Genomic DNA, 27670 nt, shown 5'->3' with positions numbered 1-27670 from the left:
AACGAAGAAATGTTCCATTTTGATTTGAAACGTTAAGAAGAACATGTAAAGACACAAGCCCATCGTGGTCATACACCTCAGTTCTGACGTTTCTCCACAACCACGGCATCATTCCAAACCAACGACACACATTTGACATCTGTTAACTTGAAAGCTTCGGATCAGATGCTAAAGATGCTGGGAAACAAAAAAAAAAAAAGTATTTCAACTAATATCCCTGCGAGGACACCAGACACCATTTGGCTTATTATTGGGTTACCCAACGGTTGTGGTATTTACCATGCAGAATCACTGGACCGGCGCCGCTCGCTCTCATTATTTATTTATTTGTTGCCTTCCTGTGAGCTTATGAGTGGAGGGAAGACACTCCGACATTTCGGCATCTGTTGTGTTGGCTTGGTGGAAACGAGAAGTATTAGTTGGAGGGAGAGCCTGGCAGGAAGAGATGTGCTCCGGTGGAACGAAAGCTGCAGGCGAAAGACGGAAAGACAGAGAGAGAGAGAGAGAGAGAGAGAGAGAGAGAGAGAGAGAGAGAGACTCTTCAACCCCATAGGTCAGAGTCGGACGAATAGCTGGGATGCCAGGAGATCAACATTTATTTTGCAGCTCGGTTTATTCCACAGGGTTTCTCTCTGCTCCACCGGTTTACTTATTCTCTCTCCCCATCCTGGAAGACTTGTAGCTTTGACTGTTTTTATTTAATTCTTTCCTCTTTTTATAAGTTTTTTCTTCCCCTTCCCGTCTCCCGTCTCTGACTGGAAACAGATGTGCCAGCATGGGAAGGTGAACCGCAGCTCTCATAAAAACACACACAACTGGCCTGACCTGCGGCCCTGGAGTGTGTGTGTGTGTGTGTGTGTGTGTGTGAGCTTCTTCACCAACACACTGCCTGATATTTCTCTGTGTGAAAAAAAAAAAAAAAATCCACTAAAACAAATTCATCCAATCTATTAGTGTATCAACTCACTGCTTCACCAAAACCCAGCTGAAACATGATTTGCTGCATCGTTGAGAACATTCATTAAAAAAAATCCTAAAAATGTACAGTAAAACAATGTAATTCATTGATAATTATCAATAATCGTACCCTACGTACTGTAAATACCACAGACATGCACTTCTACCACAAGGATATATGAGACTCTGTGTGGTCAATATCATTTAAACCAAGAAAAATAACTGATATATACATTTATTCCTGGTTACATACATCAAAACACTATGACTGCCTCATAATAACTTCAATAATATAGTGAACATATGGTAATTATCACTTTTATGGGAAGAAATTTAACAGAATTTGTCATTTTCTGCAACAAAATTAGTTTTTACACAATTTCCAATTTGAGTTTTCTGCATTTTATGCATCACTTTGACCATTTTTTTCAGTTAATAATGTATTTAAACTATACACATTTACATCGAGATCAACTATTCTCCATCCAAACGAAAAACACTCAAGGCATTTTTACACTCTCTTCAAATTGTGGACGACAACAAGCTAAATCAGAAATGAAAAGGACCGAGCAGATCCCCAGATCACTTCTAGAATCTAAAAAGCGTCTTTTTATGTTTTCATAATTGTTAATCAGATCTGAATTCCATTAATATTTAAGCAGGTAAGTCCTCGAGCCCCTGTGGTCTGTGGCTCACAAATAGGGCCCCAGACCAGAGGTTGGGAACCACTAATTCAGATCTTTACTATTACAATCTGTTATATTGTGTTTCACACGACGAAAACCACCTTTTTTAATTGAACTCTTCAAATGTTTTCAAACTACATTTGCTGTGTGGCTGATTCTGGAGGACTTCTGTCTCCTCATCAAGTCGCACGAATCACTGAATTTGTTTCTTCAGAATTACATTTTACTGCCTAAAAATTCAATGACATGGCCAAAAAAAGAGAGAAAACGTGTGTCTGTAACCAGCTGTGACTGGCTGGCTGCAGCGGCCCGCTCCGGTCTTCCCCTCAATGCAGAGATCCGTGCGCGCAGGACGCCTCATCACCTCCAATTATCTGTCACAGTCAATATACTGTAAAACAGCCGGGAAACGCTCTTCGGGGATAATTGGTTTAATTGCAGAGTTTAAAAGCGGAGGTTGACTCCTGAACGCCCGCGCGATGAGGAGTCGGTGAGAAGATGTAAAACGCGGTCGGCCGGTCTCTGCTGGGATTCCATCGCAAAAACTGAAAGGAAAAAAAAGCCAGAGTGTGTGTGAGTCCTGCAGAGAGCGGCGGCGGCGGCGGCGGCGGATTTGGCTGAGCACAGAGTGTCAGTTGGCCATATAGGTTAATGTGCCACAGAGGGACGGCAGCTCGCTTTACCCCAGATAGCCCGAAAGCTGCAGCCTGCCATGTTTCCCTCTCTCTCTTTTCTCTCTTCCTGGCTCGGCCGACGTTTAATCGGCTGTAAATGCGTATCTTCATGTCTGCAGTGTAACCCGGTGCGGCGACTTCCATCCACAGGATCCACGACACCTGAACGCTCCGGGGAGGTGGATCCGTTGTTCCGCGGCGTTTTCTCCTCCTGGTACGAAGCTTTTGACGCCTTCTATCTGAGCTGTGAGGCACAGTTTGGTAAATCAGAACCGCACGTTTTTCTTTATGGATGTGAAGATAAATCCACGTTTAGAATAAACAGTGAGCCGGCACTGGGGCGACGCCATGCCAGGTCATATTTTTGATTTTATATTTCCGTCCTGATGCTGAAAACGGAGTGTTTGGGCACATTTCCCACGACTATAACTCCTAAACCGAAAATATCCAAACAGCTCGACGGCCAGGTCGTTATACCAGTTTTACAGCCTCAAAATGAAAATACATGCAGTATAATAAGTAGAAGAACTACTGTGACTACTGTAACCTCTCGCTGTGTGAACATGTGACTTCAGCAGAAGCCCATCACGAGGCACATTTCTCCGACATCCTGAGAACTCCGTTGCTGTTGTTGACTCAGACGCAGCATCCACCTGTTGCGATTTGTATCATGAAGCTGCACCAGCCGAGCCGCGCTGGGCCAACATTTAATTGCATATGTGGAGCATGGAGGGGATTATTTAGGCGAACCTTCAGCGTGATGCTAATGAGATACTTAAAGCAGTTAAGATTACAAACCTTGCTGTCGACAGGTTATAATAAGAGCTGCTAATTAAATGTAATTCTGTGGGTGACAGAGTGACGGGGCGGAATTAAACCTGCCTCTTGTTGAGCTGGAGTGCTGCGACTCCAACGGATAATTAAAAATGTTTTTTTTTTTGTTTTGTTTTGTTTTGTTTTTAAACAATGATATGTTTTCCTGCTATGTAAGCTGAAGAAAACAAAACTTTGAGTTTACAGGAGGCAACTTTGATCACAATTAGTGAATCAGTCACACTTTTCATTCATTCTTATATGCACAAGTAGTGGAGAAATGATTGCTGTTCAGTCAGTATTTTGAGATATTTAATGTTTATCTGTCTATATTGTGACTAAAATATAATTTATTGTGCACCTGACTTTAAAAAGCCCCATTCTGAAAGGAACCTAGTGAATTCCAGGCTGTTTTCTGCTCTGGGCAGCTGTTTCATGCTGCTAAATACTGTCAATACTTTTTTTTTCTACTTTTCCGGCCAAAATCTAATATTCAAGGAGTTTGGGGTCCAAGAAAGTTCCCCGCGGACGCCCCAGATGTCCAAACAGCCTGGGACAGATCGCTACTGTAGCACATCTGCTCCCGCTGGCCTACATTCACCAAATGTAGGCAAACGTCACATCTGCCAAAACGCACTTTCTATGCAAGCACAAGCCAGATGATGCTCTTTAAGCCACTCCGTCCATCCGAGCACGGCAGACTATAATCTGCGTAATCTGAACCAAAGCCTTCCCTGACAGCTGTAATCCAATTATTACAGACTCTGCCGAAGTCCAGAGAAGCCGCAGCGCCTGATTTAAGCACGGCGTTTGGGCCAAAGGTGGGAGGAAGTGCGACACAGAACAATGTGTGCCGAAAACGCAGAGGCAGGCTGCGACGGGCCGCTCCGTGCAATCTGACCGAATTATAAAGCACCGAGACGCTTCTGTTGTTTGAAGAACCTGAGCCTCATAATAACAATAAAAGACAACGAAAAAGTCCCGTTTTGATTGATATAAGTGACGATTTTAGAATCAATCAATTCCATGTACTTTGCATGATAAAACATGATCAATAAGGATCAGGGTTGTTCGTATGAAATAATGTTTAATCAGCACTGAACGCTGTTCTCCAGATATCAGGAGAGGAACCAGAAGCTGCTCTCCTGAGTCGTCTTCATGAGCAGCAGGTGGGTTCACTGCTGCAGAGGGTTTGCGTTGGAAAAGAAAATGTGGTAAGAGGTGAAAATGAGCTCTGCATCGCTTCACGAGGTCCTTTTCTCGTGAACTGCTGGAGCCGCTAATCGCGTCGTTCCTAGACTCTAGGTCCTTACTGGTGGCCAGTGAGTCTTCTTTTTTATCAAATCACTTGTTTTAACTAAATTTTAACTTGATTTTTTATAAATAATCTGCAATAAATGCAGTTTAAGATCAAAAATATCAAATGGTTGCACACTGATTTAATAAACAACAACAAATTAGCTTTTTTTATTGTTATTATTTCAAATTCAAGTCTGTGCTTCTTATTCATAAAGGATGTCTCGAGAGGGACGCCAGAGGTCACAATGAGGGTCAGAGGATTTTTCCATCCTGAGGTCGAATTCCTGTACAACACAGCCTCAGAACTTAGGAAAAACATGAAAAATTCATTGTTCTGAGCCTGAGTTCAACATCTGCCACTGATTCTGCACCCCGTCAAGAAATCATGACGTATTATTTGCACTTTTATTGATGTTTAATCTTTGTTTTTCAGCCACTAGAAAGCCATTTTCAGCTGGAAATTCAAAAACGAAGTTAAAAAGTAGAATCTGCAGTCAGGTGTCATTTGTTTCTGCCGCCTCAGCTCCTGGAGCCTGAACCCCCCCAGAGGAAACTCTGATGTGAATGGTAAAGGCGACTTAATGTGGTTAAGTGTTTAATAAAAGAAGCAATATGGAGTAAGACGGTTTCCACCTCATTGCTCCTGGCGTATCGACCTCTCACAGGTCGATGGCCGCCGTGGCTACAGTCCCTCACCCCGGGAACCCGGGCAGCAGGAGAGAGACTCGGTTCTTCATCAGATAGAGGACACGCTGCTGAAGTGAGCGCTACCGATTCACACGCACGCCGCTGGACATCTGCAGTAATATCCGTCTCTGCATGCACATCTTCAAATACACACATAAAAACTGAAGCCAAGAGACGTATTTCAGCTTTATCTGGTCTGCAGAGCAGCTATAAGGGAAACTCAGACCCCAACCTGCATCTCCACACACACACACACACACACACACACACACACACACACACACACACATTAATTATTAAAGAAACAGCTATGCCGTAACGATTGCACGCGTTTGCACAAACACACGCACACGTGCACGTGCACGTGGACGTCGGTCATAAACCCGACGCAAACACAACGCAGCATAAAACGCCTATCAATAAATAATTACGCTCTTCATTACAGGCTGCAGGTCAGCGTTTTGAGCGTGAGCCGCTCAGATTTGTGTCCTGGTGACTGGGGGGGGGGGGGGGGGGGGGGGGGGTGGCTTCTGATTAGGTCAGGAAGACGTGATTGCAATCTGCGATGTGCACCGGCGTTCGATATTTCCATGTTATTGCTCGCAATGAATAAATATTGAGGTTTGCATATTAGCTACGGCGCATATTTTCCATCAGAGGCTGAGTTTATTTGAACAATGACGGAAATAATTGGGAGGCTGTGCATGATTGAGGAATCGGAGGGCAGATCTTATCAGCGGCCTGATGAGTGACTGACGGGAGGCGCCGGGGCGCATGGGAAACGCTGGAGGGTGGAGTGAAGGTGGAGTGAAGGTGGAGTGAAGGTGGAGCGAAGGTGGAGGTGGGGGTATCGCGGCTATGTCTCACTCTCAGGTGAACTGCTGACTCATGCTGGACTGATACGCTCCGTCGGTGCTGTTGATTTTGTTCAGACACAGTGGAACAGAAGGAAGGGTTGAGCTCAGTAAAGGTATTTCTTGTAGCCCTCAGAGTGAAATAAACATACACCAATCGGCCATTACATTATGACCACCTACCCAGCAGTAAATGCTGGAAAGTCACACGAGAGCTCATTTATGCTCCACATACATGCAAAAACAGATAAAAAGGCTTCAAACATCGCCGGTTTTATACTTCCAAGCATCCATTGCATTGGAATGAGTTTACTACTAAAAAGAATCATAATAAAGAAGAAGAAGTCAAAGCCCGCGGAACTGGTGACTTGTTCATTTATTGTTAACTGGAAGCCTTCAGCCGAAGCCATGGAAGAGACTTGGTGTTATTCACTTCCTCTGTCCAGTCCCGTCTTCATCTGGTCATCTTAAACATGTCAAGATAAAGTTACAGCAAACTCCCCTGTTGGCATGATCTCTCCAGACCATCATTTCATCGTCTGCTCAAGGTAATTATGAAAAGCTAAACGTGTGCATACGAAGCTCCATGATCAATGATTACAGGGAAACTGGAATTGATACGGCTGTCACTCCACATGACAGCCAAACTTCCCTCACCTTCCTTTCTCGCAGCACAAGGTCTTCATCAATTTCACGCTCCTCGCCGCTCCCTCAGCCTTGGTGCCAGGAGCTTCTGCTGTCTCATGAAATTGGCACAAACTAATCTGACAGTTTCTGACAGGTGGAGCCTCACGCCAATCATTCACACACACTCGTATCAAGGCCTCCCTGGAAAGTGCGGAAAAGGGGGCGGGGCTTTGCAGTTTGAACACCATGCCGTCTGTTATGTGACTGCTGCTGCTGTCACTTTATCAAAACCTTAAAATCAGCTGCTTCATTTAAACAGGAATGTAAGAACGGCATGAAAACATCTGGTTACAATCTGGCAGATTAACTCAAGTGAATCAAACTTTCTCCAGTAGTGTTGCTCATCTGCGGGATTCCAAATGAAGCTACGTCTGTCGCTGATGTTAACTTGAGATAGGAACGCAGCAGCGATCAGCAGAACCAAGATAAGAGCACCTTCTCTAAACTCCATTCATGAGCCTCTCTGGGTGATTCTCAACACAGCAACCCCACAAATGCAAAGAGCGTTTCCATAACAGTGAATATTTTTCTTTGGCAAAGCCTCGACTGTCATCAGCGAAGAAATATTCAATTGGAAGAAATTTTCCAGATGGGTAAAGAATATGGCAAACTGCCCAAGAAATGGCAAAAAAAAAAGAAAATTAGTTGTGTTGCACTGTATCATGATGATGAATTCTTAATAAATAAATATGGATTTGTTCAAATACTAAGAGCTTAAGAGCAGCCAGGCCTTCGGTCTCTGGGACCAGAACTAACAACATCGTAGAGAACATTCAGAACGTCTTGCTAATAAATCCAAGTCGACACAGCGACAAATACAAAGATGAGGCGTTAGGAACAGCGTCTCCATTTGCAGCCTTTTTATTTTCACCACTCCACTTCTTAAACTGCAGTATCGCTGTCAATAAATCCATAGTGTCAACAACCGAAGTCTCCTCGCGCGTTTCTAGGAAAACGGTCACTTCACGTCCAACTCAAACAGCTCGGAGGCCGAGCAGCCGCCAGCGCCACAACACTCCAAATCCATAACAAGCTGACACCCCCGTGAGCCCTACAGCCGCCATTAATCCACTCTGTCATGTGCCGGCGCTAACAATGAGCACCGCTGTGCATTAAATCTCCTTCACACGCAGCGTCCGTACTGTTTTCGGATGGGAGGAATCCCCCCACGCTCCCCACGCTCCATAAATTCGGACGGCTTCGCAGCGGGGCGGGCACCTCGCGACTCGGCCCGGGGCGGAAAATATCACAAGACAAAAACATATGGGGGAAGAGTTGGAGCCGCAGTCATTAAAACGCCCGCAGGTATGTAGCGATCTGCTGCGTCATGCATCAAAATGTCTGGAAAGGCGCGGCGAGAGCAGCGCGCCTCATCAGAAAGCGCTTTTCCCCAGTGGCTGGATTCCGGAAGGCGTTCGACAGCGTTTCACCTCTGTGCTGCTCAACCTGAAAAAAATCCGTCTTTACAAGCCACTTAATCTCCCACTGAGACGTTATAAACTTCAGTTTTTTGGGGGGTTTTTTTCTGTAAACTGGAAGGAAAATCTACCTGTGGCCTGAAATAACACCATCTGTTTGCAGAGTCGTTTCACCTGCTCTTCTGGAAACACGGTCAGGAGCCGCAAAACAAATCCAGCGACTCAGAACGGAGGTGTTTCACAGGTGTGTTACACCCATTAGGGGAAAAGGTACATATTGACAGTAAAACGCTATAAAGAAACCTCCATACACATTCAGCATTGCGTTTTGCACGTGCTGCTGTTTGTTCGTTATTATTGAGGTTTGTTCTATCGACTCTCATTGGCGTTGATATGTAAGAGGAAACATTTCGGTTGTAAATAAATCTCACTCATCCTGTAGTGAAGCAGGTGTAATCTCAATAAAAGATGCTCTACTGCAGAGCTGTCGGACACATTTTAGTTCAGCAGCCACATCATACAGCCGGACTGGTAAAATACTGTCATAATGACCTTTAAATATAAACTTTACAGTTTTTCTTTGATGTGGTGCAAAGAACAGGTGATGAAAATGTTATTTTCACAAAAACCTTTGAAAATCACTACAATCTCAAAGTCGATTTTAATGATAACATTCTTATGAAAAATACAGTGAAATGAAGTCGCTGCAGTTTGCACCATGACAGCATGACTCTGAGGCCGGTCAGCAGGAATCACCTCTTCTCCTCACAGGAGTCTGTAAACGTCTGAGACAACAAAGGAAGTTCGGTTCCCCAGGAGCAACTTCACTAATTCACTCATTTGACTGATGTTGGATTTCCTAATGAGTTTTTCACTCAAATTAAGCTAACAGTTTTTTTTTTTAAATGGCAAATGAAACACAGACGGACCCCCCCCCCCCCCCCCCCCCCCCCCCCCCCCACACACACCCACCAGTGTTGCAAACCAAAAGTTCGAACCATCAAGCTGAACCAGAGTGTCTGCACCTTTGTTTGCGTGCATTTTACAGATGATATCCTAGATATAGTGTCTGCATCTGCATCTGCACGTTGCTGAAACCAGTAAATCACCGATTAGGACAACTTTGATTGTGCAACTCTTCAAGTCTCTGACGCTGTAGGACAGCGGCCGTCCTTAACCGGGCTGACAGCGTGATGTAGGTCCTCTGACTCAGAGCCAAGACCAAAGATCTCACCAGTTCTCTCGTGGTCGTTGTCGCCCTTGGTTGATGATGAGTTTGGAAAGTGAGGAGATGTATTGTCTTTCCTGATTCTACCTCCTTAATAGTCCTGACCTTTTGTTTCAGGACTTTATGCTTCATGATTCATCGAATGTTTTCTATCTGCCAAAGTGCTGAAATGCTCTTTTTATGATAAATACTGTCAGTTCGTCACAGTAAGTCACATTGAAAGTTGCCCATAAGCCTCAGCGGCTCAAAGCGAGGCATTAATCCCAAATTAAAATAAAAAGCCTGAAAGCTGCACTTTGTCGGCTATTGCATCAAAAGCAACTCAATATATTAGAAGGTTGTTACAAAGCGAACTCTCTGCAATATTTAAATCACTGTTAACTGTGTAAATAAACACTTTTTCAAATTAGTGGGTAAGAATTTTATTCCCGAAATGATCCTTGGCAGACAAATATTCCTCTTAAAAATCTTAACACCCAGACTGTATCTTTTAATATTCATTAAAAAAAAAAAAGAAAAAACCTGCACTGACGACTCTACCAGGACCGCGACACACACACACACACACACACACACACACACACACACACACACACACACACACTGCCAAGCCAGCTGGATCCGCTCCAACTGCAAGTCACAAAACATTGTTCTTACTCAGAATGAATGAGACTTTAACTCCTGCCGCCGCATGCGCCTGAAATAGCTTTTCCCTCAGCGCCGCCACACAAAACACACATAATTCAGGGGGAAACGGTCAACCAGACACAGCCATTTTAATGCTTCACCAGCAGGTCATTAAATATTAAAGAAATATTAGCGTGCGAGGTGCAGGCGCTGCCGCCGGAGTCCTGATACTCCCCAGCCGGCGGGCCCCGGAGCATGATGCAACATGGGCGATCCATCCAGCGAGACCCTGCGGTAATGAGACTAAAAGATACAACGGAGAGATAGAGGCAGAGCGAGGCGGCGGAAGGACACGCACGCACTCAGTCACCAGCCGCCTGGAAGACGGAATACAAAACGCCGCCGAAAGAGACTGTAATCCTGGCCAGCAGTGATCAGCGCTGATAAATATTAATAAACACCATTATGCTGGGAGAAAAGAGAGACGGAGGAGGGGCCGTGACAAAAGAAGACACTCTTCTCGCTCTCTTGTTATTGCAGGCAATTTTCCTGTGTGACGTCCGCCGTGTGTTCTGGCAGGCGGTGCGGACTCACGTGCACGCCCGCTCACACGCTCCTATTATCAGTCCATTTTCCTCTGTTTGTTTGCGCTGTTGTTTTTGTCCTGCTTCTTTGGAGGCCGGGATAAGAGATGGACGCACACACACTCAGAAGACATGCAGAACACACACCCGCACACACACACACACACACACATATACACACATCAAGGATGGTATCTCTCTCTGTTTCCGTCTGAATCAGCCTCATTAGTCATGCTGCGGCCGTAAGCGCCGCCGGGTCGTCCGGCTCGCGGGGCTGCGGAGCTGGAAGGCGGCCCGCAGCCGGAGAAGGTCACCCACCGCTCAGTTTAGCTCCCAGAGGACTGGCGGCGGCCTTCGCCCGGCATGCAGCCGGAAGGAAAGATGCACGGGGAGAGTCCTCGCACGTTTCGCACCCATTAGTCTAGATGTGAAGCTGTGGGAAGAAATGGCGCCCAGTCCTGGTCCTGGTCCTGGTCCTGGTCCTGGTCCTGGTCCTGGTCCTGGAGGGACAGCATCCTGCTGTCTGAGGTCTGAGCTGCAGGCTTGATGATGATGATTAAGATTCAGGCGTGTTGAAGCAGGGAGATATTTAACTTCCCCTTTTATGCTTTCAAGTGAAAACAGAAAGCTTCTGCTGCATGTCGGGGGTTCATTTACACGGCAACGGTGCTCGGAACAACTTTTTGAAAACGCCCATATCAGTCGTCGTGTAGATGGCAGAAATGTTGCTGCACATGCACACCACGGCAGTAGTAAACACTTCTTTAGCACATGTGCAGGCAGACGGACAATAACAGTCCTCCAGAGTGTCACGGCTCCCAGGCCAGATGCTCCTGGGAGCTGGTAGTTCCAGAGCTGACAGTCAGCCGGAACAGCAATCCAATGTTCTCAGTGCATGTGTGTGTGTGTGTGTGTGTGTGTGTGTGTGTGTGTGTGTGTGTGGTTGTAACATGTAAATGTGAAGCTGTCCTGAAACAAAATTGCAAAATCGTGTGTTTTCAGGATTGGAAACGCCTGCACCGAGTCAAACTCAGAGTCTGCTTCTGATGAGGTTTTCTTTTGTTTTTTTGGTCTGCAGGAGTGCTGGGAGAAGGAGTAGGGCTGCACAGAATCTCACAAATTATTCATCATTGCACGATCAAAATGTCACAAAAGCTGGACTCACGGGGAACAAACCATATTTCAAAGAAATGTCAAATCATGTTCGACATATTCGGCCAAATGACAAAAGACAAAATGAAGACAAAATGAACCAACTTGGACAAACATGCGTACTGCTCGTCTTAAGGAATACTAGGGTTTGTCGACGCTGCCAAATCATCGCAGGTCCTGTGGAACTGACTGACATTACTGATACTTACAGGTCAAAAGTTATTCCAATTTGGACGAATAAATATAACTATGTTAACAAAAGCAAAATTCAAGAAGGATTCACTGGTTAATGTGTGCACGTTACCAGCAGTGATGTGTATCATCCACAAGAGAAAGAGCACACTTTAGAAACCATTAAGAAAACGTAAACCTTCCTCCACAAAACTTCACAAGCTTCTGTTCTGTGACTTTTGCTACAACAGTTGTCTTGTCTAAGAAACGTGCCAAAGGCATCCTGCACCAGTGGCACATAACGCAGATATGGGCCAAAAGCAAAAACGTGTCAATAATCTCATGTATATGAACGATATCATGCATTTCTGGGTCAGTGTGTCCATTAGTCGCCTGCCGACCACTGGCAGTGCATCAAAAAACTCTGTCACGCGTTTGGCCTCAAAGTAAACATCTGACATGCCCATGTAATCCAAACCGTTTGATTTGTTGTTATTGTCCAACTTCTCACACATGTACAGAAGAACTATTTACTCTGACCGTGGTCCACATGCCCGGGAGCAGCGTTCCAGTGTTTCTCCCTATTTCCTTACAGATGGCGTGTTTTCAAAAGATTCCCCATTTTCAAAAAGTTGCATTTTCAATGATTCAGTGCGCCATTGTGGTTCTCGTCACATCTTCACAAAACCCACCGCTTAGAATTAGCAAAACCCAAAGCAAGGTGAAAGCAAAGACGCAGCAGCAATGCCTTGTTCCTCTTGGCTGTAATTCAGAGTCGTCTGTCACAAGGAGGTACAGTTTCATAATAATCGGCGTATCAGCGGTCCTCACCCACCGCTGTTCCCAAAAACAATTTTCCGCTGCGGTGTAGACTGTGATTAGTCCTGATGGCTCCCAGGTAGAGAGGGTTTCCTCAGCTTTGACTGACTGACCCGACCTTGTCACTCGAAATGAGCCGGCGCCAAAGTTTTCACACGGCGGCGGAACGGCGGCAATGAGCCGTCACCGCCTCTCATCAGGGAACGGCGAACGCGCGCGGTACCAGGAGATGATAAATTCATCACCGCAGCATCCCGGAGCGAGCCCCTCTGACACAACCTTGATCGATCGCAGGCAGAACGACAGATGGCCGTAAAGGACAATCATGTAACTGTATGCTCATTAGCATAATCACAGCCGTATGCGCTGCTCTTTACAGTACAAGGCCGCATGGTGCTGGCGCAGCACCGTGGGCGTTGAGACAGAAATGATATTGTCTCCCCAGACCTGCAGCGCTCTGAGCAATCACATCAATGACTTTAGTGGAAAACACATGTTGAGTCGTGTGCAAGAGAAACATCTAACAGCATGTTATGAGCGACCAGGAGCAAAAGTCAATGGAATGTCTGGGTATCAAGATGAACAACATTAATTATCATAGATAAACATGATAAAACACTGCTTAGATCGATGATCCTTTCTTTTCAATTCATAAAAAGTAGCAGTAGATTGAAGTCTTTTGCAGGCCGGTTCTGTACCACAGGCTTGATTGTCATTCTTCTGATTGGAATGGGATAAAAGCATGTAAACACATCTTTAAAAAAAAGGTCCACGGTGAACAAAAGTTTAGCGATATAGTAACAGAGCAGCTTTTCACAGAAGACATGTCAGATCAGGCTTATGCTAAAGCCAGCAGGACTGAGACACAGAAATTCATCTCATTTACAAAACAATGAATGCAACAATCTCACAACAACTGCAGTATCTTTATGAGCTACACTGAAATCACATTAAGAACTGGGAAGCTAGAAAGCTGGAGTCAGTGGAGTCATCGTTTTAAAAACGGTTCAATATGATATTGGTTATGAGCTGTATTAGCAACACCATTAAGTCTGTAAATATAGACTCTAACAAGCTATTTGAACTCTTCTTTTTTTTTTTTTCCTCCAATCAACACACTTCAAGGTGAAAGTGAGAGTCGGGACATCGGGTGAATAAATAATGATGAAACTCATGAATACTGAAAGTAAAACCTAAATTATCACCTCAGCTGCCTTTACCAACAAGTGAATCCCAATTTACATTCTAGTGTGGCCAGACTTATATAACAGACGTATCAAGACTGCATGTTCCAGAATGTAATAAGATGTGAGTTTCTCTGAGACGCTGCTTTCAAGAAATGGGCACAACGTGAACCTGGAAGATCTGAACTCCACTGATTCATCAGTCAGGTTGTGTGAACATGGATCTGAGATTTAAAGAAACGTCCTGGGGAACGCCTGTATGTCCTCACAGCCTCACCTGAAGGCTAAAGCTGGAGTGAGGGATATAATACACCACTGCTTCTCAGTCGACATCCCAGAGTACATATTTTAGATGTATGCCTGCTGAAAAGCGCCTCATTCAGATGTATGGCTGGTTATCAGGCTCTGCAGAGGCCCGATAACAAGTCATCAGAAGTGTTGGTGCAACAAAACGGGAAGTGTTTGTGGCGAATACAATCTGAAGCAGCAAAGTGCAGTGCAGCTGCCCCAGGGCCTCATGGGTAATGGACCTATGTATACACTAAATTACCAGGCACATTTGTCTGGAGCTACTCACAGGAAATATATAGTAAGGCTTCACACGGGACCAAAATGCAGTTTGAAAACGATTTTTTAAAAATAACCACCAATACAAGTACAAGATCCTCTGGCTGTGCCTCATCGGGGTTCAGGTGGTTCAGAGCTTTACTGGTTTCCTTACGCTTGGTGCTGTGTTAATCTAACTCATCCATCATTATCTTTTATTTTATCAGATTTAAGACTTTTACAGCTGCTGTTTTTGAAGAGATAAAATCCAGGAGCACAGGGGGGAAGGAGTTCGAGTGTGGTGTGTATCAATCGCCTCACAGACTAACAAGTTTGAGGTAAAACGGAAAAATAATTTGGCTTATATCACAATTAACAGCCTCCAAAGCTCTTTACATCGCTTTTTGTGCGTATCATTATGATTTGAATCAGCTGTGTCCGTCCAGCCTCTTTGCAGTCTTGCTCCTGCGACCCTGCAGGGTCGCCGCCCTGCATGTTTCAGATATGATGAGCAGCCTCCCTGCACCAACGCAGCTGACAGAGTGGATGTCAGATGAATCGCTCGCCTTCTGCAGATCTTCATGATGACTCAATCATACATCAGGGCGACATCTAAGACAGTCAGGCGTCCCTCAGGGTCCCACCTCACAGATCCTTTCAATTACGACATGTCAGCCTCAGTGTGTCCAGATTAGTGGTATTTTTCACGCTGCTCAGCCCCATGATGTTCCTCATGTGCACGAAACGTATTGATCTCAAAGCAAAAAATTGAGACGTTTAACAGTTGAATTATAAGACATCATGAAATTAGCATTAGCTTGTCTTCTGTGGTTAATTATATGGCTGCATCAAGCCACATTAACCATCTGCCACTGTCAACAAGTATTGATCACGTAGGAGTCTCCACAGCCACGTCGGCAGTTTGAGCGAGGCTATATTTATGGACAGCTGTGCTTTGAGCTGAATGTTAGCATCAGCAGGCTACTGCGTCCATTATGGCAACGCTGGACGTGCAAAAAGTTTCAAGGAGAAGCCGCTTCGGTGATATGTGGAGGGCCGACCGACATTTTACTGAGCTAAACCATGACGATAAGTAGAAACATGGTTGCTACGTCTTCCCACAGGTTCCTCTCCTTTTGTTCTCTTCGCTCTCACCTTTCCTTGCCCTCCTTCCTTTGGTTCTTTCTCCTCTCATGTGTTTCCCTACCCACATTCGCCTTTCTTCCTCCCCACTGCGTCTTCAATCCTGCCCCTCTCTTCACACCCTTCCAAACCTTGCTCTTACCTCCCCCTGTAAAACCCACACGACTCCTTCCTTCTGTCATCCCCCATCACTCCGCTCCCCTTTATCACTGCATCGTCTGTTCCCCCCGCATTGTATTTTCAGATCACATCCAGGCTCTGGCTTTACACACTAAGTCACTCTATAGCTCATCACTCAGTGGAGAGTCAAGGAGAGGGCAGAGAGGAATGGTGAAAGAGGAAAGCCTTGAGAAAGACAAAAATCCTTTGAGAGAGGAAGAGAAAGCAAGAACATGACGGAGACCAAAAAGAAGGGAGAGCGGGAAGCGTCAAAGGTCAAACATTATAGTCGAAGGGGAAAAAAAAAAAGGTCACGGAACAGAGACAGAAAAGGAAGAGCGGAAAGGAGAGAAAATAAAGAGCGATGGGAGAATGAGGTTAGCAAGACGGCAGAAAGCCTCATGCAAATGACGGGACATGAGTGAAAGAGAGAGGGAGCGAGGAGACGGAATCAGAGAGAGACGGAGACACTGAGGTGAGGAGAGGTCCACGGATTTATAGCAGGTTGTTATGGGACAGCCACTGAATAACAGAAGGTGAGACCGGGAGAATTATTCATGAGAATATAAGGCGGCGAGTGTGTGTGTAATGTAGATGACAGCAGCAAACACACACACACACACACACACACGGGCTTTGGCCGGCTCACCTATGAGTCAAAGCACACCATGCAGTCCACAACCTGTGGATGCAATTATTCTAAAGAAAACCTCCAAGAGACAGCTGTCCTGTCCTCCCAGTCAGTAAATGAGGAGGCAACTTCAACGATATTAAAATGAATTCATGATGGGAAACATGGCTTCACCGCTCGAGGCTCCTGCCAGAGTCGGTGATGAAAGATTCCTTCAGGTAGTACATGACAACCACGAGTCAATATATTATAATTTAGTTATTTTGGTTCCACATCTGCTGGCTTCACGTGGATCATTAAACTCTATATATAGCCTGTGTTCCTGTATTGCAGGTACGCTACAGAGGCGTCACCAGTATAACTACAGCTTCTGTCTCTCAGGTAATCATGGGAAATGTACTGCATTGGCCGCCCACATTTTCCCACAGCTCAAACAGAAAGGCCATTGAGAAATGATGTATTCAAGGTGGCATTAAACATGTAATCACACCTGCACTTTGATTGTTTTGGCCTTAACCGGTGGAAAATATGATTCCACGGCTTTGAAGATGACTTTTTTTTTTCCTCCTGAATGTTAAGCAAACTGAAAAGTTTCCCAAAGATGTTTGGTGTTTCACTTGAAAAGAAACACGAAATTGAAAATGTGACGACTTCTGGCAGGGTTCAGTTAAAAACGGGCAGTCAAACAGCTACTCAGCTAAAGCAAAGGCAACAGTGCATTTATGAGCAGCTGGGAGGTTGGAAAGTTTGGAAATCAGAACGGAGGAAACATACAGGAATGCCCGATGAACTCCCAAACATCTGAGACAGTGAGAGGCTTTGAAGCGCTTCAAGAAGCAAGTCAGACGTCACTTCACATGGCAGCTTTGGGGATTTTCAAAGTGTGGGCAACGTAGCACCCCACCAAATCTCATGCCACACATATTTTATTTCATAATCAATCACTAAATGAGACGACAATACAATGAACAGAAAAACCACTCTCCCTTCAGGCCGTTGATGGAAACATCTACGGTAGGAATGACTTGGTGCACCTCATCCACCTGATCGTAGAGGAGTAAAGGACCTTCGGTGGCATTTACATTGTTTTCTGGGCTGTTTACAAGTCATTTAAGAAGACAATATGATCAAACACTGTGCCTGAGACACATGCAACGGTGGTACGAGGTATCTGTAAAGGATAAAGCACCAAATAAGTTACTAAGTTTCACTGTTGCGGTTTGTTTGCTAGCTTAGCTTAGCATTAGCATCATTGATGGCTTCTCTATCCTCTTCTGCTCCACTCCTGGCTCTGCACCCTCCAAACATCCCAGCTAGCGATAGATGCTAATGTAGCCCATGGTGGCTGGTTTACAGGTAAGCTAGGTGGCTTACTGACAAACTAGTTGACTTGATTAAATAGCAAAGTTGATACTAGTGGCAGTGGCTAACATCAGTTTTAATATTTAAAAAAACCCAATCATAACATACTGTCATCTGTGATGGCTTGTCCAATGGTAACTACAGGGGGCGGGGCTAAGACAAAGGTCCATTATGTTGAATGTTGTTGTGGTACAAAATGTGATCATGATGAATGGACCTTTAAATCTTTCCTGGATTGGTTTTCATCAGTATATATATATGAGTTTCTGTATCTTTTGAGCCAATTTTCAAAACACTGGTTATGTTATTTGTTGCTGTGATGTGAACGCTCCAAACTTCGAAGTGCCAGCTCTACTCTCTCAACTCCCACACAAAAAATTGTCCAAAACATTCCACTTGAAACTTATCAATTAAAAAGCCAATGTGTGGTGTTAATTTAAAAGGTGCTGTTGGAAAAACAGTCTGCACAAATGATCACAGAATCTGTGTAAATCACTCACCGAGTTGATGCAGGCCAGCTCCTTGTTGAGAAGCCACGGTAGAGAGAGTTTTCCCTCTCCTCTGTAGCAAGACTGAATCCTCTCCTTAATCTTCTCCTTTATCTGCTTCATAGTGAACAGACACAAAGCCGACTCCTTGGGCGGCTTGGCTCTGTTCTTCTGACCCTGGGCAAACACGGTAAACAGAACCTCCTCGCGCTCTTGAATTCCAAGCGAGCGAGCCAAACGTGTGCCCGGCCGGGCCAAGTAAGCATCCTGGACCAATCGGTACTCCACTCCGTCCTTGGTGCAGCCGATGGGGAACTCAACGTAGGAGTAGAACTTGGGGTCGTCGACACACAGGCGGACAATCTTAGAGGTGAAGAACTGCTCACTGCTCGCGTCCGGCGAAGTGAGCTGGGTGTCGAGCTGCAGGGTGAGGTAGTAGACAAACTGCTCGCTGTTGAAGCCGTAGATGTAGTAGATGTCGAACGCCGGAAACTTGGAGAGTGTGTCTGACGGAATCTTGAGCTGAGACGAGACAAACTCATCCTGGTAGACGAAGCTGAACATGTCGGCGTTCTCCTCGTTGGACATCAGCTTGCGACTGGACAGCGTGGGAAAATACTCTGACTTCCCGTCAATGGGAGTGCCGACGAAGAGTTTCCCGCCGCCACCAAAAATATCTGGGGAGATCACGACACCCGACATGGTGCCTGCCTCTGCCACGCTGGATAGATAATGCTCTTTACGGTGGTGCGGCTCTCCCAGCTTGAATAAATCATCCAGGCGCAGGAACTGGCATATTCCCTGGGAAGTGCTCCCACACGCAATCAAACGGTTGTGGGCAGCGTCAAGCAGCAGGAGTTTATTGACGTTTGAAGTCTGCACCAGTTCGTGGGGGCAAGACTGGACGCCAGGCGGGGGGTAACAGCGGGGGTTGTCCGTGACAGGGCCCGTCACATGGCTCCGGAGCTTGGTGAGGTTGCTGGACAGCTTGTAGATCCAGTTGACGGCACCCAGGTAGACCTCGCCGGTTTTATTGTGGACCACCAGGTGTGTGAGGCCTCCTTCCGGAGGGGAGAAGGAGAGGAGCGGAGAGAGGGAGGGTGGAGGAGAGGTGGAAGTGATGGAAAGGGAGAGGAAGAGGAAGAGGATCAGGAGGATGAGAAGGGGCGGGTTGAGGTGGGAGGACATGGTGGTGGGGGGAGGGGATGCACGAGCAAGAGGGTGTTGGCGTGTATTTTCGAAGCGTGTAATCCTTCACGGGGGTCAGTCAGCGCCTCGCAGGATTGCAGGGTGAAGCGGTACAAAAGAAGGGTTTCCAAGCAATCGACGGTCTTTTCTCTCTCCTCCTTTCGCTGCCGGTGTTTTTATAACCTCATCCCCTCATCCTCAGCATGGTCTGCCACCAGCCCTGAGAAGAAAACAGAAACAAAGACGAAGCTTAGCGAAGACAGATGCCAATATATACACGGTCTTCCTTTCTGCATTTCCAGAGAGCTGGCAAAAAGGATCCATGTGTTAGTATCGATATGACGAGACACTAAATATTTGCACACAGACTGAGACTCTGAGGCTTCTGTGTTGAAATGCATGGAAGAAAAAAAAAACAAATAAGGGCATTGTCGGCTTTGTTTTATTGACTCCCCGACTCTTGGCTCGCACCACACTCTGTCGAGTGCATCTTTTAAAAGAAGACAGGGCCAAACATTGCTCCTCTGCGTATTGATCGTCTGGAGGTATTAAAGGATTCAGCAGACAAAGTGCACATACTCACACAGATATATACGTAAACACACACACACACACCTAAAACGTGTGAATGCACCAAAAAATGAGATTTCCAGAAAGCGCGTGAGCAGAAGAGGCCTCATCATTACGGTCTCACAGACACAACCCAAGGCGAGCTGCTGGCATGCTGCAGTGTGATCCCAGGTGGGCAGGGTAATGAAATACATCGAGCAGGTAGACATACAGGTAACGCTTTAAATTAAAAGGATGAGAGGAAGAGAGAGGGAGAAGAGAAGGGAAAAATATCTGACTTTGTGCTTGTTCGAAATGAAGACAGAAGAGCTGGTGTGAGTGAACAAAGGACTATTCCCTACTATGTTCGTCTGTCCATCCCAGTGGATCTTCATTCTTTTATTAGGTAGTTAAGAAATGCATTGTGAGTGAAAAGAGTTTGCAGAGACTGTTGCCTCTACCGTCTGGAGCAGAGATCTGCACTGACTCATGTCAGGAGTTCATAATAGAAACTGTTGACCTCTGACCGGTGGAGCGGTCACTCAAATTGTCTGTTGTCACAAAACACATCCAGCCCTGTCTTGTTAACGTCGGTTTTGTTGTTGGACCTGCATCAACAATGGAAATAAGTGTCTGGTATCAAGATTCAGAGAGGCAGCCACGGTACTGGAGTCACTGCACTGTTGGAAGAGGAGGATGAGCTCCTAACCAAAGATCTCTGTTTACAGGTCGCCCTCACTGATGGTCATGAACTCTGGGTCACGGCACTGCATGATAGAGTCTGGAGTTCAACCATCTGAAAGAGACTCAGGGTTGAGCCTGGATGGCGTTTGTTCAGCTCTGAACCTAAATGCTACAGATGGAGCTTCTGCACTGAATGACACTGAAGCATGGTGTCTTTCTCTTCAATCTGCTCAGACATTGTAAGGAAGTGCCGGTACAAACCGAGGAAACCTTATGCTCTGTACAAAACTGCAACTAAAGAAACTGCATGTGTCAAACACTATAGATCAGAGGAGTCAAACTTAAGGCCTGTGGGCCAAAACCTGCCTGCAAGAGCCTCCAATAGGGTCAATTTGTACAAATTTCTAATAAAACATTGACTTTTGAATTGAGTCTTTTGGGCGTTTCACTTTATTTTGCGCACAACACATCATAAAAATTGGCTTTACGTTGAGACTGTAGTTATCTAAGTTAGTAAATTTTGAGATGTTTTCATCACGTATGAAGGTTATTATTGCACTATTTTACCGGTCCAGCCCACTCAAAATGAGATTGGGCGGTATGTGGCCCCTGAAGGGAAATGTGTTGCTATAGCTACTTGCTGGAATTTGGATAGAAGAGAAAGAATGATCATACATTTGAGGCCATCTGAAGGAGACATAAAGAAGCGGTGGGCTGAGTAAGTCTGACCGGGTCCAGAAGACACCATCTGGCGCACAAGGTGTCAATATTACATGTCATCTTCCCCGATATGTGACGTCTGTCAAGCAAGTACTAACAGGCCATAAAAAGCAGAAAGGAGCTTCCCAGGCTGCCCACATGCAATCCCATCCAGCATTCTTGTCGTTGGTTCACTGGTTCGTGTGTGACGGAGCACAAGGCAGAGGCTTGTCTCGTAATGGAGTTTGGTCAGCAAACTATTCTTGTCTCCCGTTTCTGCCGCTGCTCCTTATTCCTCCGTCCGCCGCATTCCTCTCTCTCTCTGCTCTTCTCTCAGACACTTCTCCTCAATGGAGTCTTTCATCTGCGGACGGGCCGTGATTACAGTGGCCCAGATGACGAAGCCGATGGCCAATCCCGCCGGGACAATGCGGCCACTGTTAGCAACGCAGACGTGCGCACACACACACACACACACACACACACACACACAATGCAAATGTACAACACACACATAGAGCACTTGGCTCGGAGCTCTATTCAAACGCTCCCTGATCCGACCGCTTTCACTGCGTCCAAACTTTCTCTGGCGTTAAACGGACCGGCCCACAGACAATCAGGCACCGCCCACACACACGTTCACAACAGATCGGCACCAGCACGCACATCCACGCCCAAAGAAGGCTAACAGCACGCAGCGTTTAAATACCTCAACGCCTGTTTCCACTGCATTTGCTTCATAAAATGCTATAAATATATGAAAACTCTGCAGCAGCCGGTGAGGCTGTTTGACTAAACTGGGGCGAAGATGAGAGGGAAGAGGGAGACACAGAGAGGTGAGCAAACATTTTAGTTATTCCAAAGTGTTTCTTTAATGTCTGGATCAGATCAAAGGCAGGAAACGGTGTTCATGAGTGAGGACAGAACGCACAAAACGGGAGAGAGTATTTCAATGAAGAGCAAGATGGCTTTTTGTTTTTGTGCACACAACACTAACTCAACATCCAGCTACACTCCACAAATCTAATGAAAAAAGTAGCGGCCACCTTCTGCAGCTGTAACAGCTGTTTCTAACATTTTTATCATCATCATGTTGGTAATATATCTGGCATCCTGCAGCTAACACTCTCCAGGTAATTCCTGCGAACACTTGGTAAGAATGTGTTTAATTGCTCCTTTAACACAGGATAGTTTGTAAGCAAGCAACAAAAGTCCGGACGGCTATTAGGAGGCATCAACGCCTAGTAAAAGGTAAATGCACTTCACTTATATAGTTCTGTTTTACCGCTGAAGCAGTCTGAAGCATTTAATCCCTTCCAGCTCACACAGAACGGGAACGGCGGCCATGTAAGGCGCAAAGTGAGTGTCAGTCAACAACGGGGAGAATATTGAGAAGTCTGTATCTCATCACCCATCCACTAGGTTGTAGTATAAATGTTTTGGACCATTTTTCACCATTTTCTAGGTGTTGCATGGCTTTCTTTAACTTGTGGAACTCTAAGGCACCATTTATGATGTTGTCAGCAAAAAACTCATCATTTTTTAAGACAATTTTGCATTTCCAAGGCAACGTTTCAAAAACAATGTTCATTCCTTGCAAATGGAAGACTCTCTTATGATCATATTTAAATAATGAAAACTCAATCTGATGTCAAACATAGGGCCTGTGGGCCCAAACCAGTCCACCAGATGGTCCAATTCGGTCAGTGACCAAAGTTTGAACAATACCTATCTATCTGTCTTTAGTTTATGTCCAGGTGATTCTGTGCAGCCCAGTGACCAGTAGAAAACGTGGTTTTAAGACACTGGACATTATCAATGTATTCATTTCCATGCACTAAAACAAATTGTCTGCTGTCATTTTACCGAGCCAACCCACTCCAGATCACACCAGTTTGATTCCTCTGTTGAACAACAATAATTCAACTTCTCAGTCAGATGCAGAATAACACCTTTAAAATGTAAAATACGAGCAAACGCCGTCCCTTCATATATCACATCCACAACTCCTCCATGACTAATCAGCTCCTCTCCGATTCAAGGGAGGCAGGCGCGATTATGCAGACCTTCATCTCAGTGCGTGTGTGTGTGTGTGTGTGTGTGTGTGTGTGTGTGTGTGTGCGCGTGTGTCAGGGCCACGCTGGAGCCCACCTGCCACGTCAGATGAAGCCGTGGACGGCGTGCGGGTCGGTCCCGGGCTGATTTATCACCGCCGGCGCATCGATTGCACACACAGCCGCAGACCTTGGCCCGACGCTCAGGCAAATTTATACACGCCGCTTCCTCATCATGGAGCTCACATCCGCGCCCGCTGGCCTCACGCCCGCACGCCTGCGTGCTCAGGTGGGCGCCGTGCGTCCATTACGTTTCATTTCCCGGTCAAACACACGGACAGGGCGTGCAGAACGACGTCTTACTGTACGAGCAAAACACAAACACTCACACTGACGCTCTTTCCATCTTAAACACTTGTTTCTGGGGACAAAGTGCAGCGAAGAGAGAAATTGTTCCAGACATGAGTTGGATTGAAGTACTTGGAGCTCTGACCTACATTTATTACCCCGTTGATTAAAGCCGGTGAGCCTAGAGGTTTGGATTTCTGCGTATAATCACTGCTATAATCGTGTTGCTGCAGCTTAAACAGGTTTTAAGGCTGCTCTGGAAAGTTCAAGCTATTTTACACCTTGAGCTGGAAGTTGTTTTCGTGCGTGACCTTTAACCCTGATGGCAGCCGACCTTCCGAAGCGTGCTCAGTCATTTTGCAAGCCGGTAATGTAAGAATCCGAGGGAACGGGTTTGTTTAAGCTCGACGTTAAGGCAAAGCGGAGTGTGGCTTTATCTGCAGAGAGTCGCTTCTGGTTCCTCCAGCGTGAGGAGAGGGAGGTCAAAGTTGAACCGGAGCGAGCTCCGGGGTGCAGGGTGAAATGTGAGTGTCTTCCACACGGAGGAGATTACTGAGCTGACCTCCAAGGTGGCTTAAAACAACCAGAAAGAACAGGAAGCACAAAGAGATTCAGACAGACCAAGAAGAATTCCAAATCCACCTCAGACAGACGAGCATGAGGAGCTCGAGAGAAAAGTCAAACGAGGACAAGGAGAGAAAACTGACATGAGGGAAGACAGCATGAAAAGATGAAAAACAGAAAAGACAAATAATGTAAAGATGTAAAACTGCCGAAAATAAAGACCACATACAAAAAAAATGACACCACAGTTTAAAGCAACAAAACTCTGTGATGAGAAGCAAAAGCTACAGACATGTAACTACAAAAAAAAGGAAAAAAAAGGTCATTAAGTAATGCAAAGTTGCCACAAGCAGAACCAGAATTCACTAAAACAAACATAAATTCACATGAAAAGACCAAAATGTTCACGAAGTGAAGCAAAACTACCTCAAACTTCTCAGAACTAAAAGGCAGAACGTCTGCATGGAGACAGACGGCGGCATAAACACAGTTACTCCAGTCAAACTCTGACTTACGCACCCATTTCAAGTGGAGATACTTTGTTTTTGCATTTTCATTTCAGAAAAGCTCCACATTTTTCACAAATACAACAAAACTGTCCTGTTTTCACCTGAAAGCATTGCTGGGTAAACCGGAGCTAAAACACTTCAGTGAAGGAGTCGTAAGAAATTCTGCTTTACGACTGAAGACAAAGAAACTCTTCAAAAACATTACAAAATAATCAGGCACAAAGATAAGAAAACCTTCGATCTAAACTTCACATGTAATCTGCAAGTGCAAAACGTCTCTTCTTTAATCTCATTCAGTCTTGACTAAACTACAGCCTCATAACTGTCGGAGTTATTCCAGTCAGAGGTTTATTCTGCCAAACAGACAGATTTTCTGAGCTTTCAGCCAATGAAACGCCGCATTCAGAGAAGGAGCGCGATCAAAAGACGTCTCTTCACTGCATTGCTGAATGGAATAACTAGCTTTGAATAAAACTACAGACAGTGTTTCACAGGCTTTGTTCAGGAGAAGAAACTCTGTATTCTGATTCCTACACTGATGATTTTAAGTCTACAAGAACTATTAACAGTTTATTGATCATGCTCTGAAGTTATATTTGTTTCTAGAAAGACGCGTGCTGGTGAACAAATGTTGTTTCAGTCTTTTAAAGTGAATCAGACATGATGAAAATCTGATCATTTCAGCAGCACATGTTCCTGTGGAGCCAACGTGACGTTCAGCAGTTATTAACGGGACATTTAAGGAGCTGTAATTACAAATAAGTGAATTTCAGGAGCATAAACAAGCAGCAGCGAGCACAGATTTATTGTGTGATTCATTTCAGAGGAAATAAACAACATGGGGACATTTTAAATGATTATTTTTACCTTTTTTTAATCTTTTTTCACTCTGTTTTTGTCATTTTCTCTCTTAATTCCGAATATCAGCATTGAACAATAAAATCATCATCAACTGAACTCAAACTCTAACCTAAAGAGGAAGCAGCTTCCTGCTGCGACGGACCGATCTCCACAGGTGAGAACATCCCCGCACGTTGTGGCGCAAACACTGAGATCATAAAGGTCAAATATCAACTTTGGTTTTGCCAAACTAAAACAATTTCAATGCAAACTTCTTGACTTTCCCGTCACTTCCACTTAGTTAGGGTTGCAGCTGTGAAGCCCACCCTAAACGATGTTATTAATCACATGAACCGCGCCCCGCCCATGAGCAACGGCTAAATGTCAACTTTAATAAACTGATGTTAACACATCAACATGCCCGGCTCCAATACGCCTCTTTTCCTTTTTTTTTTTTTTTTTTTTCCCGTGGAACTCGAGGCTCGCTGCAACAGATGGTAGCAGAGAGCCGAGCCGGGGTCGGGCGAGGACGGCGGGCAGAGCCAGGGCAGGAAGTGGGCACACACTCGAGCGTGAGGAGATTTCTATTTGTAATCCATTTTCCGAAAGGCGTAATATTGACAAGCGCTAATGCTGCAGACTGTAGTCGGCGCACAGCCTCCTCCGCTCCTGGATTTTTTAACAGGCAGACGGAGATGCAGGGAAGACAAGCCGGGAAGGAGAGGATGTGAGCGGAAAAAAAAAAAAATAAAAACGCTCACGTTTCAAGGTTTTGATGTGGCTTTGTGAAGAGTTGTTCTGTATCTGGCAGCGCTCAGAAGAAGCGTCATCTCTCAGCTCCAAATCTTGAGCGAGAATCCTCTCAACTTGCTTTTTTCTTGCATATCAAAGCAGCGCAGTGATAGTTTTTGGTACATCTATGGGTGAACTGCCAGCAGCAACTGTTTATTGCTAATTCTGCGTACTGTTAATGGAGCCGCTTTGCCAGAACGGAGGCAGAAGTAGGCCAAGAAAAACAAAGTTTCCTCTTCTCAGTCCGCCATTAGGAAACAGCCTCATGCGGCGGTCGCTGCCAGGACGGCCTGACTTGAATGGCACAGGATGGTGTCTTTTAATTGCATTCTGCCATTTATTTGTTATATTCTGGGCCGAGATAAACAGATAACACTGCTGCCAGGAGGTCGTGACCTTTACTTGGACTGTGTGAGTGAGGCGGGGGGAGCAGAGAGGATGAGGAGGAAATTCTTTGTGGGATCTGATTTACGATGAAGGAATTAAAACTTCAGATCCGATGAGTAAAAGCGAAGCTTCAGGTCTTCAGTCTGTTTGGGGTTAACTGCTTTTTCGAGACGATGAAGTGAAGGTGCTCGAAAATATGTCGACGAGTGGGCCCCGTGTGTGCGTGTGTGTGTGTGTGTGTGTGTGTGTGTGTGTGTGTGTGTGTGTGTGTGTGCACGCACACATGTGGGCTGCTGCACCATGCGGTGCAGACACAGTTGGTTCATTTACAGTGGCATTCCACTACTGACACACTGACCCTACAGGCAGCTGCAAACATGCTCACACACACACGCACACACACACACACGCATGCACGCACGCACAAGCACAACGGCGGAGCACTGCACTTCAAACACACACTCACACACACAGCTCATTTGTACAGCAATCATTCAGCAAGAGATAATTCTTTGTGGTTCAACGCAACAAAAGGGATTAGTGGGAGGAAGCAGGCGAGAGAGCCGCTTCAGTCAATTCATCAAAAACACACAGACGGCTGCAAAGTGCACGCACAAACACGTGTGTGTGCATGCAAATACATATATGTATGTTTAGTTATCTTAAAACTCTCGGCTGCAGACTGTTGTTGGATATAACCTGTTTGGTCCGTTCACTGACGAAACGCTTCTCATCAAGCATCGCCGCCGTTTAATGTTCACAAGATCGAAGAAGGAAACAGTTTAACTCAAAACAAGCTTTTATTAAACTTGGTTTTTTTTGTTTTTTTTTTTTTGTGAGGTGTAACATGACTGTGGAAGACGATGTGTTTTCCATTGGAACGTCAT

At 45.4% G+C, this 27670-nt stretch overlaps 1 protein-coding gene across 1 annotated transcript in view; it reads right to left on the bottom strand.

Moving 5' to 3' along the window:
- The window catches only part of plxna1a (plexin A1a), a 235418-nt gene extending 215986 nt beyond the window's left edge, over positions 1 to 19432 (bottom strand). The window contains exon 1 of the mRNA XM_030118875.1: positions 18182 to 19432. Within this exon, the coding sequence (XP_029974735.1) occupies positions 18182 to 19357 (1176 nt within the window). The 5' untranslated portion in view covers positions 19358 to 19432. The remainder of the gene's footprint in view (positions 1 to 18181) is intronic.
- Positions 19433 to 27670: the final 8238 nt, after the last annotated feature.

Source organism: Salarias fasciatus, chromosome 20, assembly GCF_902148845.1.
Source record: "Salarias fasciatus chromosome 20, fSalaFa1.1, whole genome shotgun sequence".
Classification (NCBI taxonomy): domain Eukaryota; kingdom Metazoa; phylum Chordata; class Actinopteri; order Blenniiformes; family Blenniidae; genus Salarias; species Salarias fasciatus.
Note: the sequence above shows the minus strand (reverse complement) of the source record. Positions and strands in the feature narration are given on the sequence as shown.